This window comes from Myodes glareolus, chromosome 25 (assembly GCF_982192425.1).
Source record: "Myodes glareolus chromosome 25, mMyoGla1.1, whole genome shotgun sequence".
NCBI lineage: Eukaryota > Metazoa > Chordata > Mammalia > Rodentia > Cricetidae > Myodes > Myodes glareolus.
The window spans coordinates 12,195,977-12,212,839 of record NC_142050.1 but is presented as its reverse complement, the minus strand read 5'-3'; the positions used below and the strand labels follow the sequence as shown (position 1 = coordinate 12,212,839).

The 16,863-nt window shown below is 40.1% G+C and overlaps 1 protein-coding gene across 4 annotated transcripts; it reads left to right on the top strand.

The window, feature by feature from the left end:
- The first annotated feature begins 10,979 nt into the window (after positions 1-10,979).
- Positions 10,980-16,333, top strand: Gpr85 (G protein-coupled receptor 85). 4 transcript variants are annotated; one of them, XM_048448975.3, is made up of 4 exons: positions 10,980-11,242; positions 11,681-12,293; positions 12,681-12,805; positions 13,731-16,333. In XM_048448975.3, the coding sequence occupies exon 4, from the start codon at positions 13,901-13,903 to the stop codon at positions 15,011-15,013; it is 1,113 nt and encodes a 370-aa protein (XP_048304932.1). In that variant the 5' UTR covers positions 10,980-11,242; positions 11,681-12,293; positions 12,681-12,805; positions 13,731-13,900; the 3' UTR covers positions 15,014-16,333. The 4 variants fall into 4 exon arrangements, with proteins under 4 accessions (XP_048304932.1, XP_048304933.1, XP_085540079.1 ...); XM_085683953.2 differs by lacking the exon at positions 10,980-11,242 and adding an exon at positions 11,349-11,470; XM_048448976.3 differs by lacking the exon at positions 12,681-12,805.
- The last annotated feature ends 530 nt before the right edge of the window (positions 16,334-16,863 follow it).

The following is a 16,863-nucleotide window of genomic DNA, read 5'->3' as shown; positions in this document are numbered from 1 at the left end:
CTCTATTGCTTTCATAATGACACTGTTTTCCACTTCTTCCGGAATAGGGCGTTCCAGTCCTTCTGTCGTAAGATCGTTGGGATCTGGTGTTTTCATGTTGTTTTTCAGGTTGTTGGAGGAATTCTTGCCTTGGCGCCTGCCCATCTCTTCCTTCAGATGCTCTCCGATGGCTCTTCCCTCCGCTGGGTCTTCTTCTACTGGATTAGTGTCCCTTGCTATCCAGGAATCACTTTGCCTGCAGTCTTAGCTTGCTGCAGGCCGGCTATCAGAACACCGGGACTCCCGTCCCTTTGCACTCACCGCCTCCACCCCGGCTGAGATGGAGGAATTTAAGCCCCGAAAGAGGGAGAGAGGAGGGGAGGGGTGCAAGGCCGAAAGCTGGGATGGCGTAGCAGGAGAGAGGGATTAGCTGGGGGAAGCTGCCCCTATGGAGCAGCCGGGGAGATAAGGATGGCGGGAATACCGTGGGTACCTAACCGGGCTAGTATGGCGGTCAACACACTCACCCCCTCCACAGGATCAGAGCCCCTCGCTGTCCAGAAGTCTCCGTGCCTGCGGTCTTAGCTTGCTGCAGGCCGGCTATCAGAACACCGGGACTCCCGTCCCTTTGCACTCACCGCCTCCACCCCGGCTGAGATGGAGGAATTTAAGCCCCGAAAAAGGGAGAGAGGAGGGGAGGGGTGCAAGGCCGAAAGCTGGGATGGCGTAGCAGGAGAGAGGGATTAGCTGGGGGAAGCTGCCCCTATGGAGCAGCCGGGGAGATAAGGATGGCGGGAATACCGTGGGTACCTAACCGGGCTAGTATGGCGGTCAACACACTCACCCCCTCCACAGGATCAGAGCCCCTCGCTGTCCAGAAGTCTCCGTGCCTGCGGTCTTAGCTTGCTGCAGGCCGGCTATCAGAACACCGGGACTCCCGTCCCTTTGCACTCACCGCCTCCACCCCGGCCCCTCCACAGGATCAGAGCCCCTCGCTGTCCAGAAGTCTCCGTGCCTGCGGTCTTAGCTTGCTGCAGGCCGGCTATCAGAGCCAAATTTTCTTTTCTTTAACACTGTTCACCTGCTTGACCTTGATGCACCTAAGTAACCCTAAGATGATAGAAATTTGCTTCTAGAAACCTCATTATTTCCTCACTTGATGGTGAAGAGCTGTTTTGAACAGTGGGAATATTGAAATGATTCATGTTAGATGGCTATCACCAACCATGCTGATGAAGACAATGAAGTGTTGTTTTGTTTTGTTGGGGTTTTTTGTTCGTTTGTTTGTTTTTTTGATGGCCAGACCAAGAGTGGGATCATGCCTCTGAAAAGTCTCTTCGTGGCCAAGATCAGATGTTGGACTTTTAAAAGGCAAAAGTCACAAAGGCCCTGATTTCCATAAGGGTTCGATGAGGCCACATATCCTTGAGATGTTCCTTCCTGACACCTTATCATAATCATTTTATACATAGCGTGGCAATCATGTTTTGCTTATATATTTTCTAGTTATTTTACTTTACTTTAATTATTTTGGTGTATACAGTTAAATCATAGTTGAGCCCATGGAAATCTCAAATGTGTTGCCGAGGCTGACATGACCATTGTGGGGAGAATGGTAGGAGATATCGAACTGTTTAAGCAACACAAAATGGAGTAAGAACAGGACGGCATGGCCTTAGTCTTTACAATATGAATTAAGCTGAATTATACATGTATAAAAGCCACGTAAAAATATGTCTAATACTTTTGTATTAAATGTAAGCTGACATGCTAACACTTTGAATATATTTGTTCAAATAAAAATATATTCTTAAAATTGTTTTGCCTGTTTATTCTAATGTTTTGGTTTTTTAGTTTAGCTGTTAGAAAAACTTAAAATACACATGTTTCATGTTGAGCGTCTAGGGACATTAGTGGTTCACTCTAGATTCAGTGTGGCATACTTTAAGTACATAAGATTTAGTTGGAAAAAAAAACTTGCATCATGTTTCTGGTTCTTACCACTTCTTTAGGTAAACAATTTAGCACAATGGAAACTTTTTCTATTGTCCTTGACAACTTTTGTGAGAATCAACTAAAATATATTTTCTCATAATACAATGGAATTATGGAACCAACTTTATAAGAGTTTTGAAAATCAAATAATTTAATAAATGAACAAAACCTGTAACATTATAAACAATGCTTGACTACAGATATTCCTAAATGCTAATAGCCCACTATAATCTGAAAATATTGTAAGTACAAACGTGTGTGCAGCTGACGTACCAATAACAACACCCTCCATCATTGAGCTGTTCCTTGTTCCCTTACTCCCATGACTGATGCAGCTGTGTCTCACTCGTGCTTCCCAGTGGGCAAGAGAGATTCCCAGGAAAAGACCACACTTCAAAGTATGATTTCCAGGGAATGTACAGATCTTTCCCACCATTGACAAAAGAATTACAAGTCAAATCATTGTAAGTCAGAGGCTCTTATGTACTCATTACTCATCTCTCACAACTTGCTTTTTATTATAATGAATGGAAACTGATAATTATGAGGATAGAATACAATGAAATAATACATTTAAAATTAATTTACTAGCCACAAGATTAGGCAACTTGCAAATGTTAATAAAAATGATAACGTCTTACCAAAATAAACATAAGTTCAATTTTCCTACCTCTTTACCCTGAACAGGAGTAGGCATGTCTGTTGGTAAATGTGCTCAAAGTGGAGGTGTAGAAAAATGTCAAGGCAGCTCATGTTAATGCCAAACTCACCCTTAAGCCTGTCTGTTCACTCGCTAAGCACTTAGCTTGGGTTCTCAACAATTTGGGCACTGCATAGTTTCCATAATAACTTAGAACATTATACAATGCACTTTAGAAATATCTGGACATACTATAAGAAAAAGATTTTAGCCATAACATCTGATACAAGTACTGAGTAAAAATAGACCATAATTTTTATTTGAAAGTTGGTTTTATTTTAAAATGGCTGAAGATTATGAGAAATGGATGGAAAATTACATAGTTTAATTCTTTTCTATTAATTAAATGTTTTTATTTATTTTACATCCTTGTCATAGTTTCCCCTCCCTCCTCTTCTCCTATTTTCTCCCCGTGCCTTCCCTTTGCCCGCTCCATCCACTTCTCCTTCCTTTTCATTCAGAAAGGGGCAGGCCTCCCACAGCTCTCAACAAAGCTGGGCACAAGTTGAGGCAAGACCAAGCTCCTCCCCCTGCATTAAGGCTATTCCCCATGCAAAACAGCATGGGGAATAGGTTCCCAAAAGCCAGTTCAAGTGCCAGGGACAAGCCCTGATTCCACTGCTAGGAAACCCACAAGCAGACCAAGCTACACAACTGTTAGATGTATGCAGAGGGGCTAGGTCAGTCCCATGAAGGTTCCCTGTCACTTTAGAGTTTGTGAGCTCCCAGGAGCCCGGGTCAGCTATCTCTGTGGGTTCCCCATCATGACATTGAGCCCCCTGGCTCTTACAATCTCTTCTTTCTCACTTCAAATTCAGCCCCCAGTGCTTGACAGTGGATCTCTATATCTACTTCCATCAGTTACTGGATGAAGGCTCTCTGATGACAATTAATGTATTCACCAATCTGATTACAGGAGATGGCCAGTTCAGGTATTCTTCTCCACTATTGCAAAATACTAACAACAGCTTATGTTTCAGAGGATGTGGAGTAAGGGGAAACACTACTCCACTGCTGGTGGGAGTGCAAAGTGGTACAGCCACTTTGGAATTTGATATGGCAGTTTCTAAGAAAATCGGAAATCAATATATCTCAAGGCCCAGTTATACCAATCTTGGGCATATGCCCAAAGGATATATGCTCAATCATAATACAAGTACACTTGCTCAGTTATGTTCACAGTAGCTTATAGACAAAATCTGGAAACAATCAAGATGCCCCCAACCAATGAATGAATAAAGAAAAGGTGGTACATATACACAGCAACTATTACTCAACTGTTAAAAAAAAAGACATCATGAAATTTGCAAGCAAATAGATGGAACTAGAAAAAAAACCATCCTGAGGTAACCCAGACCCAAAAAGACAAACATGGTATGTACTCACTCATAAATGTATATTGGATGTAAAGTAAAGGATAACCAGGCTACAGTCCACAATTCCAGAGAGGCTAGGTGACAAAGAAGGCACACAGAGGAACACATGAATTTCCCTGGGAAGAGGAAATAGAGGAGATATCTATTAGGGGTATTAGATATCTATCTAATAGGGGGCGGGGGGTGGCGAGGAGGGTGCATGGGAACACTGGGATTAGGTTGGGCAGCTTTGGGAGCAGTTTGGGAGCAGAATGGAGGGAGAGAGTAATGAAAGAGATGTCTGATGAGGGCACGCCTTTGAAGGCTTGGGAGAAACCTGGTGCCAGGGAAACTCAGAACAATCTACAAGGATGACTCCAACTAAGTCATTTAATTCTTAATTTTGATGCATTTAAAAAATGGAAACATTAGTTCATTTATGGCACTAATCATTTCTTAGTGCCTACCTACCATATGGCAGGCACTATTCTAGGCACCAAGGAAATAAAGGCAATCAACGCAGAGATCTTACTCTTGGAAGCTACATTGCATTAAAATTTTTCAAAAAGCAATTTAATACCCAAAATCTGTATACACACAAACATTTAAGGGTGATCTTGGAATGCATCATTAATAGTTTATATCTTATAAAACATCATTTTAAGTATATCTTTGTGATATAACACTCAGTCTATCTACCCATCAAATGCCAATTTCTGCATGTTCTCTTGCAGTACAATAATAAGATTCATCATGAAACCTCAGCAAGCACCTCTCACCTACGTGGTGCCAGATGGCATGAAAATCAAACCATTTATAGAGTGGGTTATAAACAGTTTACATACAAAAGTGCTCTCTCTGCAGGATTCCTGGTCTCTCAACCAAGTGCCAAGGATTTATGTTCTTAATTCCCATTAGAATTTACAGGAATTAACAGTGCATGAATGGACACAAACACATCCTTAACTGGGAAGTAAAGTCTTGTGCTCCAAGACTTTGGTGTGAATTTTACATATATTTTTTAAACGGTACTATAGAATAAAATTTTAGAATTATTTTAATTGCAAGCATGGAGCAGATTAGGCAATGCGATAACTTGGTTTAAGAGTAGCTAAGCATTGTCAAAGTTTAACAGACAAATGCTTCCTGGGCTAAGTCAATATGTGAACAAGTGAAGTTTCCAAACAAAGCACTAGCCAATATTTTGGGTACAAACGAAGTCAATGTGTGAAAAGGGGTTTTATGTAATGCTAAGCAATACATATACTTACATCTGATGCAGTATATACTTGGATTAATGAATGCCTAGTTGAGAGGGAATTTTATATGCTGAGGTTGTTTTTAGTTCAATGATCTATAACCTACTATAAATAAAATGTAAGAGCCCAATGTTCCCTCAAAAGTATTAAGCTTATTGGAGCAAATTGGAAAAACCTATATCTGTATATTAGTGGAATAAAATGACAGCGGTCCTGGATCTACTATACTATACAATTCCATAGTTACTGGAGAAAATACCACACAGGAACTAGAACCGGCAGAATGTTCACATTCAGAATATTCACAAGAGTACAAACTGTTTACCTGGATTCCTTACATTGATCTAGATTTCTGCCTGTCCTAGATAACTGTTCAGACATCCAAATTCAAACTAGTTCTAAAATTGAGACAAACAGAATTCCGTTCTGCTGTCTTAACTGACATTGAAGTATATGAAACTCATAGTCAAAAATATCAGAACTCTTTGTATAGGACCACCCCCATCTCCAACTTCTTTTATTTTCCACCTTTTATGGAAAATAGATTCTTTTATCACATAATATGTCCTGATTACAGTTTTCCCTCCCTCTATCTCCCAATTCCTCCCCACCTCTCCTTCCAACGGATCCACTCCCTTTCTGTCTCTCATTAGAAAACAACAGGTTTCTAAGAGACAACAAACAAACATAACAAAATAATAAGATAAAGCAAAAACCATCACATTGAAGTTGGACAAGGCAAACCAACAGAAGTAAAAGAGCCCAAGAGAAGGCACTAGAATGAGATACACACTCATCCACACACTTGAGATGCTCATATTAAGTACTAAAATGAAAGGAATAAAATACATGCAGGTGCCCTGCCCACTTCCCTTTTCTAAGCCTGGTTCAGTGACCCCCCCCACCCCTCTACAGCACAGACCAATCCCTCTACAGCACAGCCATCAAAGGGACAGTGACTAACCTAAAAGTGCAGATTCTGTAGTTCATGAGCATAACACAGTTTGCATTTCAAATCTCTACACACAAGGCAATTTTTTTTTTCAAAATTTCCATGCATCTAACTAGATTCCTTAAATCCCATGGGAATGATTAACAACCCTTTAGCTCTAGCCATGCCAGAAAACAGCTGTTTGAAATTACATACCAGCTGCCAAAACACGAGTTTTTGATACTAGATCAGATAAAGGAAGAAGAAAATCCCAAACGATACTCCACGGTGAAAATCATGAACCACACTTTTGGTCATTGGGGCCTTTGTTTTCAGTTGGGAACACTGCTCTGCATGCACTGTTGAAAAGATTATAAACTATCATCAACTTTGGCCTTTGTTCAAACTGAGGTGACTTAAGGAGTGATTTGGCTGGTGGTTTTTTAAATACCGTATTTAATTAATAAAATGAAACAGCAATATTTTATATAAGAGCTTTATTTTTAGCTCTAATATATGACTATGAAGAAAGGAAAATACTTTCCAAAAGGAAAACAAAGCACGAGAAAACCCTTTCCTGCCATTTACCAAAGAGTCATATCATTTTATAAAGTCTTTATCAAAGTAGGTAAATAAGCAATTTCTGTTTTAACCTCTTTTCCTTTTTCTCCTGTAAATAATTATGAGAAATTCACCAACAAAATCAGAAAAGACATTATTATTAAAAGGAAGCCATTACAAAATCAAGTTAGCAAAGTTTGTTTACACTGAGAAAAAAAGCAAATCATGTACTGGGCAGTGCGCAGAACCATAAGAGTTTCAGCAAAATCTACACTAGGCACGCTGCATTTACTTACAGGTAGAAAACAAAAGTGTGGTGAGCAAATGCCCTGGATCAGTCGTTGGCATGACGCATTGAGGCATTTGCCTCTTTGAGTGTGGTCTGAGCAGTTGACAGCCTGGTATTGACTGAAGCTCAGCTTCTGACATTGGGTGGGACTTGGCGTCTTGTTATAACAATAAAGACTTAGGTTTGTTTATATATTAAGGCAGGCTGTGGTTCACTGTAATACAGAGATAGCATCAGGTCACATTTAGTGAAACAGTGATGACCGTTTAAATGGTTTATGTTATTGTGCATTTCACTTCTGAACTGATTTATCAGGTTGGATTTTTTTGTGTCTTTGTTTGGTTGCTTCCTTTTTTAATGCATTGTCATTAAAAGATTAATGGTCATGTATATAAAGGCAGAATGAGACTATAGGTATATATTTATAAAGACTATACATATGTTTATTATATATTAATACATGTATATTTATAAGACTATGTATATTTATTTCTATATTTGATTACCAGTTTAATGATTAAGGAATAAAGTATTTGTTCTTGTTTTATAATCTACATGAGGCATTAGAAAATAGTATGAAATACTGAGTTCTAATGCAAATAAGAAATCATGCAGATGCTTATGTAATAATGTTAAAAAGCAAACTGAACTCCAAATCCAGAGTGAATCCCTGGCCAAGACAACCTTCTATCCAAAACACAAATAAGTATCACAATTTCATTCAATTAAGAAAAATGTGGAGCCTCCTTTGAGCTTAAGTCACTACTCCTTCTTGAAGAAGGGATATGCTATATTCATTTAAATAACTGCCACTTTGCTCATAAAGTATCAACAGAATTCATTAAATCCTATGTCACCAAGACAGTGCTGTGGTTAACAGTGCAATAGTTTCTTAATCTAACGTTACAAATCTTTAAGACTGTGTCCTTACTTGTTAATCATACAAACTTATCTTTCATGAGTTGCTTACCTTACTACCAGACCCAAGGGTATCTTCTCATTCACTATTTGTCTAAAGTTCTGAGTCACAATTTGCATGGATGACCACTCCTCACTAAAAGTCTTTATCCCAAGGTACCCCTGACATTAATGTTTTTCCATTTCTCTAGCACATTTATAGCCCTCCCCCATTTTTGTACTAAGTGGAATGGGAATAAGAAACTCTCTTGACAGTTTCTAACTGGCAATGTCATACATCAGTTTATGTTACTCTACGATCACCCCCCTGGTACTGGCTGAACTAGGTCTTCACTTTTGGCTGTATAAGACATCAACATTTGGAGTACCCATCAACATTTAGCATCCCGGATGTCTTAAAGAACTCATTATATTCATTATTAGATGAACCCCTTTCCATTTTTATTTTTGCCACCCTCGGTTACTAGTTCTTTTGTCTCAGTTATTCAGTATGAGAGTTAACTCTTACTTTTCTCATTCCTTTTGCTTCCCTCCACTTGGCAAGCACTGTGCTTCCTCAGATCAAGGCCACCCACCCCTTTGCATCCACTACTTCACTGCTTCTTCTGATTTTCTTCAGAAGGATGTGGCTGCCTCTGAACTAGTCCCACCACCTGGCTTTTCATTTTATTCAAGATCCACCCTGTGCCTCATAAAGAATCAGTCTGACAAAAGGGTTATGAGATGCGTTAAATAAGGGGACAGATCTTAAAGTTTTCAGAGAAGGAAATTTTCTAGACAAAGGTCACAGAAAGTAAATTGCTGAGTTTTCAAAAGTCTGCTTCTTAAACTAAAAACATACTAGTTCTAAATTAAAAGTGAATTATAGTAACACTTTAGACCCTGTTTTATGGCAGAACAGAAAGAAAAATCTAACAAATGAACCTCTTAGCGATGTGGAAAGAAATATACCCGATTTTTAATCTTTTTAAAACCTATTAAAATTCTCAAGAAATCTCATTCCTTATTTTGAGATGTTCACAATTTCACTTATTCCAAACACCTGAGGCACAATTTTAAAATTTGATCATCATTTTTTAGGGCTAGAGTCCACAATCCTATCTTTCAAGTATTTAAGTACAATGCCCTAAAAACTTTTAACTAATTATATTACTGTGAAAAAGTTAGCTTCTTTGAAAAATGTTTTTAAAATATAAATGTATAATTTAGCTATTAATTACTTATGCTGAATTAGCTCTTATTTCTCAATAATCTGTCAAGAAATGTTTCTGTCCAAAAGGGCTCAGCGGGAGTCTATCTTATCAATAAAACTTCTGGAAATCACAAGTTCATAACTCTAAATTTACATGTTTTCTAAAGTTTTAGTGACAAGCTATACACAGAACAAGTGACATTTTAAATGAACAACTAGATATCATTTTGAGACTATTTTATTGCAGCTTATTGTTTTATGAATTCAAATCCTGATGGATTTTCACACAAGCAATGCATAAAATACAACCACTGAGCCCATAATGAAGCTGAGTATCACAGGACAAAAATCTAAAATAGGCTAACTCCAAAAAGAGGGTAGTTTCTTTTTTAAAATAAAATGGTCTTTATTGAGTATAAAGACCAAATTGAGCAAATTGCCTCAGTCTCCTTAAACGCAAATCAATATACTAAATGTAATATGTTAAATACTGGAAACCTTTGAAATCCTTCAAACCCAAGGATTAGGGTAGAAAGCACCTTGCTGCGTTTGCTTTGTTCCTTTATTCTTAACCTGAAAATCAATTTTTCTAGGTTTGGTGATACAAGGAATCAAAAAAGAAATTAGCTGAGATCAAGTCACCCTACAATGCAAGCATCAACCTGCAGTAACAGCTACATGTCTGAGAACGTGCCGACAATAGGAAGCTTTGTCCAGCTATTAGGCATGCCTTTAAAATCTCTATTGTTGGAAGATGCAAAATCCAGTGTTTTCTCCTGTAGTGTTAATGAGTTAAATTGAAAATTATCTCATTAGTTTTGAGCCCCCTTGCAAGGCAAGAAAATGACATTCTCATCTAGCAACTGGAGAAGACAATGAAGTGGGTGCCACTGTACTCAACTACAAAGGAAAAATAGTTCTAATATAGCTGGAAGTTGATAGGAAAAGGGTATTTTATATACATATCCTTTTCTGTTATCTAGCTCAGTCCTTGGATCACAGCCCTGTAATCTTTGCCAGAGTGGATTATTGCTTTGTGTGCTGGCCATGCACTTTCCCCTTTCATTTACTTTTAAACTTTTTAATCTGGGCAATCTAACATCTGGTCAATGGTGAATGTTCAGCAAACTTACTTGAATCATTTATTCTATTAAGTTTTTCTTTTTATCTTAAAGGTCCAATAGATCACCATTCTTTGCAAAATGCAGGGAGGTATAATTTAAGAAGTAGGAAATTTGTAGTTTCATTAAAAACAGTTTGAGATTGCATTTAAAATTGTTTTTTGCCAATCATATAGTTTCAAGTTCTTCAGAGTCGTGTTCCCCTAAAACTGGGATGTCATATTGGGGCAGAATACGTTCAAGTTACTTGCAGTTTTGTTGCAGGGTTGACTCTCAAAAGTAAAGGAAATGGCAAAAGCAAGTGCCTTATGGATATCCAAAAGAACACAGACAGACAGACAGACAGACAGACAGACACAAACACACACACACACACACACACACACAAACACACACACAGAGCTAATAATTTTTTTTTAATTGTCTAAGAAAAATCTCCAGTCAAATCAGGGCAATTTAACATCATTTCAGCATTACTAACATTGGTCTTTGTGTAACGACTGTGACATCATGACAGTGAAGTATTCATTTTTAAGCCTTAAACATTTTACCTCTATGTGTCCAATAGAAATACAATATGTAAATTAACCTATATTATCTGTATGCTGATTGGCTTGACTTCCCCTGAATGTCACAATCTCACCACCCAGCGATGAGGTATTTTACTGCTGTCTCGAGATCAAATTATTACTGTAGAGAGATTTTTTTCTGTTTCATTAACAGATTATTATAAAGCAATAAGCCTGCAGCAAGACAAGCAGACGTTTTACCTTGGGAATTAACAAAAGCATGCCTGCTACCGTTGAAGGGGTGGAGAGTCGGTAGTTGATTAAAATCTTACCCCACCCTCACAAAAACTCTTTGGAAATGGGAGAACCGGGACGCGGATGATTCTAGAGGCGTGCCTAATCACCAGGTGTCAGACTATGTGGTGTTTGTGGTGTAAGTTTTCGGTATTCATCATATTCCTGGTATTTTTTTTTAATGTCTAATAACAAAGGAGAGGAATGGGGGAAACTCATACACTCCCCAGCTTTCACATCAGCAACCTATTTATTGGTCAGCCCAGCTTGGAGGAGAAAGGAGAGGCTTGTAGCTTGGTGGGGTGGGACGTGAAGAACAGCCATGTAAAATCTCTGTACTCCCGATCCGCTAGTCACATTCGAGAAGGTAGAATGAGTGTAGATGGTTTTTGCACTGGTCGTCTGAACTTAGCTTCTCCTTCCTTACACGCAGATCCGCGTGCCTTCGAGAACAGAGGGCGACTAACAAAGATAGAACTGCCCTAGCCCGCTTCCCTTCTTCCCCCATTGACAAGATTTTTGACTGTGTTTAATCTTTTTTCCTTTCTTTTTTCATTCTTTCTTTTTCTTTCCCCAGCTAACGTGCCAAATCAAAGAGCAGCAGTGAAAATCATTTGAGAAGAATTCTCCAAGGCGCATCCAATGCTTAGCAGGACCACCCTGACAGAGAGAGGAAGACGATGTTTCGGGAAGGCGAGGGTTCGGGGCAGCTGGGGCGGAGGCGGCCGTCCCCGGCACGGAGGCTTCGTGCGCTGCCCTAGGGGAAGAGGATGGGCCTGAGGTCCGGGAAGAGCCTTCCCGAGCCCCCCACTTCCAATGCGGGGAGGGAAAAGTTGCGAAGCAGCCTCGAGGGAACAAAAGCCTGATTTGGGACCGGCTGAACTGGACAGGACCTTGAAGCAAGCCAGCCTGCTCCGGGGACAGGCAGGGGCTCCCGCTGGTTCGCGGAGGCCGGAGCTACCCTCGCCGCCGCCGCCCTCGCCACCGCGCCGCCGCCGCGGCCCCTGCGTTACTGGGGGAGACGGTGCCGCTGCGACAGGGGAGGACGCGGCTGGAGCTGAAGGAGGCTCCAACGCGCAGGCGCCGCCGAGCCCTGCCTGGATGCTCAGTCAAGGCACTCAGGAAAAAAAAAAATCAGCAATTTATAGAAAGAAGAAGCTATAGTCTGTCGGGATATCCAACACCAACAGGTAGGAGGATATACTCTCGGTTAAGTTTGGGGGATGGGGGGGTTGCACCGTGTGGATGAAACTGCAGGTTCACCAGGATACAGCCCTTCCAGAGGTTTTTTTTTTTTTTAATTTTTTTATGACAATAAACTGCATAATGGAAGTACATTCAGACAATGCATCTTCTGTAAGGCTTATTGGGAGTTCGGTTTCTGGAAAGCTTTGCAAAACTGAGGAATATCAGACTGCGAATCAACGGGAACCCTTCCCTTGCAGCAAGGAAGCAATCTCTCCCCATCTTCCAGTATGTAATGCATCTCTCTCTCTCTCTCTCTCTCTCTCTCTCTCTCTCTCTCTCTCTCTCTCTCTCTCTCCCCTCCCCCTCCCCCATCCCCGTTATAAACCCAGGGGTGGTGGATTTCAGGTTTCGTAATGTTGCATGATGTGATCGGTATTTACCCGGGGATGCACCGGTTGGAAAATTAACATCATCGGCTGCAGTTTCTGCTTGGGCTTCCATCAGCATATTCCAGGCAAGTGAGAAGTGGCAAAGGATATTCGCTTCGTGGGAATAACAGAGGAAGCTGATTTCCCTAGTGTGGCTCCCGGGCACCTAGGTGACAATGTGCATTTTGTTTGAAAATAAAGCACTTGTGATTAGCAGCAAAGATTATCACTGTAAATGAGAACGGCTTAATTGCCTAAGAAATACCAGTTCATGTTATATTCATTTGAATTCAGGCAGGCAAGGTTTGCAAATGGAAGTGCATTATCCCTCTGGGTGTGTTTCCCTGGCCAATATTTACATTAACCATTTTTAATAATCATGTAGGCTTAAAAGAGACAAGATTTGCCAAAAAGGGGGGGGGGGGGTAGGGAGAGAAAGACAAAAGATTATATCACATCAAAATCTTGGGACAGGTTTTTATTCATTTTGAAGTCTGGTGTTGAAGTCATGCCTCAAGATGAATCAACAAATACTCTTATGCAGCATGAATGGTGACACTTGACTTAAAAGGTCTATTTTGCAGAGGTTCTCTGGATGCATATGAACAGAGAAGCTTCCTTTAAAATACTGATGGTACTGGAAAAGCCCAAATATTTGTACGCAGCCTCCTCTCTGTCTCCTATCAGTAATCTCGCAGATTCCACTGCAAGGCTAGTGATTAATTCTTGGGCTGGCATATTTTACAACTGTGAGACCATTTATTCCCTTCCCTCCTGAAGGTACCCAAATCTAACCGTATGGTGTCTAGAATAGGGCATTGTTATGTTCACCTAGCTTAGGACACTAATGCAGCCAGTACCCTGACATCCCAAACACATAACTGCCGAAGCAAACAGTAGTGTTTAAATGGGAAACTTCATGTGCTTCCTCCTAAAGGGCTCGCTTCATGCTAGCCCCAACAGCACGGCTTATTAACTTAAGAACTGATAGTTCTCTTTTTTCTTCTTCAGATATTCTGATGGCAAATCAAACGGAAGGAAAGAGGAAGCATGACCACAGATTGGATCAGATCTCTTTGTGGATTACATTTTTAGTAAAATGTATGGATCTAGCTTTTCCTTGTTCTTATATCTAGATCATGAGACTTGACTGAGGCTGTTTCCTTATCCTCCATCCATCTATGGCGAACTATAGCCATGCAGCTGACAACATTTTGCAAAATCTCTCGCCTCTAACAGCCTTTCTGAAACTGACTTCTTTGGGTTTCATAATAGGAGTCAGCGTGGTGGGCAACCTTCTGATCTCCATTTTGCTAGTGAAAGATAAGACCTTGCACAGAGCTCCTTACTACTTCCTGCTGGATCTGTGCTGTTCAGACATCCTCAGATCTGCAATTTGTTTTCCATTTGTATTCAACTCTGTCAAAAATGGCTCTTCCTGGACTTATGGGACTCTGACTTGCAAAGTGATTGCCTTTCTGGGGGTGTTGTCCTGTTTCCACACTGCTTTCATGCTCTTCTGCATCAGCGTTACGAGGTACCTAGCTATCGCCCATCATCGCTTCTATACAAAGAGGCTGACCTTTTGGACGTGTTTGGCTGTGATCTGCATGGTGTGGACTCTGTCTGTGGCCATGGCATTCCCCCCAGTTTTAGACGTGGGCACTTACTCGTTCATTAGGGAGGAGGATCAGTGCACCTTCCAACACCGCTCCTTCAGGGCTAACGATTCCCTAGGATTTATGTTGCTCCTCGCTCTCATCCTCCTAGCCACACAGCTTGTCTACCTCAAGCTGATATTTTTTGTCCACGATCGAAGGAAAATGAAGCCAGTCCAGTTTGTAGCAGCAGTCAGCCAGAACTGGACCTTTCATGGCCCCGGGGCCAGTGGCCAGGCAGCTGCCAACTGGCTAGCAGGATTTGGAAGGGGTCCCACACCACCCACCTTGCTGGGCATCCGGCAAAATGCAAATACCACAGGCAGAAGACGGCTGCTGGTCTTAGATGAGTTCAAAATGGAGAAACGAATCAGCAGAATGTTCTATATAATGACTTTTCTCTTCCTAACCTTGTGGGGCCCCTACCTGGTGGCCTGCTATTGGAGAGTTTTTGCAAGAGGGCCTGTAGTACCAGGGGGATTTCTAACGGCTGCTGTCTGGATGAGTTTTGCCCAAGCAGGAATCAATCCCTTTGTCTGCATTTTCTCCAACAGGGAGCTGAGGCGCTGTTTCAGTACAACCCTTCTTTACTGCAGAAAATCCAGGTTACCAAGGGAACCTTACTGTGTTATATGAGGGAGCATCTGTAAATCTTTAGCCTTGTGAAACACTAACCCTCTCTGCTAAGCAATTGTGGCTTGTAGCCATGTCTCGAGAAGAAAATCAAGGATGGGATCAGCAGTCATAAGGATTTGGGCAACCTTCTGCAGCCTTTGCAATAGTTCACCTATAATCCTATTTTAAATCTCAGAGTGATCCTGCTGACTGCCGCCGAAGGTTTGTAATTAAGAAAGGACAGAACCACTGCCCTAAGTTTCTTTCCGTGGTTGAACACTAGGTAACGAAAGTAGCAGGTGCTAAGTATCAGTGCTAAATGCTGTGTATATCATTACATATGAGAAAACTTAAAAACAATTAGTATTGGACATTTTAATAAATTAAGTTGACATGAGGTAAATGTGTTGATAAAAGCTAATTTTAGAAGTTTGAAGACTTTAAAACATTTCATACTATTTTTGTTTTGCAAAGACTTCACTACTGGGGGAACTAACAGTACTGTAATCCTCTAAAGATGTGCCATGAATTATTGGGGTACAACACTTTAAACACGCCTTGTATGTTTGGGGGAGCATTCCAAAGCAGTATATTGGTTCCAATTAGAGTTTACCTTTTTTGTATTAATATATTGCTGTTTCTAAATGCCACTTTACTTCCCTACCAGTGAAATTGCTAGCATTGAACTGTATTATGTGTTTTCTGTTCATTCAGTAAAAGAGTTTCCAGTTTGTTTCTATTTTACAAATGCTAGATATCTGTCTGGGAGGCAACATGAATGGTATCACCTGACCACAGATGAGCAGTTCTAATGATACAGAATAAACACGTGTTGCCTTAAAGGGTTATCTAGTATCCTTCATATTCTTTAGCAGTGGAGCAAAGAGTCAGGAGGCATTGAATCAGTGACTGGCCCTGGCTGTTTATCAGGAAGTACATGGGAGAGCATTGAATACTTTTCCATTTTTCCTCACATGGTTTGAAAATGAAGGTGCACATCAGTGGGATAATGAAATTTTCTTCCGGGGTGTGTTACCCATCCTAGTGTGCTCTGAGAAGGGGACAGTTGATATTTGTTTATATTATAAGTCAGCTGTCAAGGGGAGCCCACAGCCTTGGATGACACCTGGCACGGGTTGTGAAGCATATATTCTATGGAAGGCATAGTCTTGTTTATACTTTCTGCACATTCAGTGTATTGGTCGCTTAAATTATTTCAGTTTTAACTTGTGAAAGCTTATAATATAATTTCTGGTATTTTAGAAATACATTAGATTCTGTGAGTCTCATTCTTTAAGATACAGATGTGTGAACTTCAATATAAAGTTGCATTTGCCAAAATTTATCTGTGTAGCCTGTTAATTTTGGGGGAATAAATTTTACATTTTTTGGCATATAACTTTCTTTAATCTACAAACAAGCACAATTTAGAAAAATTAGCTTTATTATGATTTTTTTATTTTTTTGTAGTTACCATATTCTGCAACTGGAAATATATGACTGACAGCAGAAAGCTGACTTAATATTTCTAAAGCATTTTTGGGTAACTTTTCAAATCCATCCCTTTATTTATTCTTATGTGGCTGTAGTATTTACAAACAAATACATGACTAATTGTTTGGTTTGGAATTTTCATATAATGATTACACTTTAGTGTACAGTTGAATTTGAGTTCTAAATCTATAACTTGTTAGATGGTTTGCAGAAACATATGACAAAGCCAGAGAAAGCTGTTATTAGTTCTATTGGCTTTCCATTGTTTTGCTTGTTTCTGGAGGGATTTTTGTTTGTTTGTTTTGTTTTGTACTTGTATTTGGAAATAAGCTTAAGAACCTCATGAAACAGAATTTCTTATTGATATAATACTTCTA

Bases quoted from the DNA above. Each gene is read 5' to 3' on its own strand.
- Gpr85 (XM_048448976.3), top strand. From the start codon at position 13,901: ATGGCGAACTATAGCCATGCAGCTGACAACATTTTGCAAAATCTCTCG.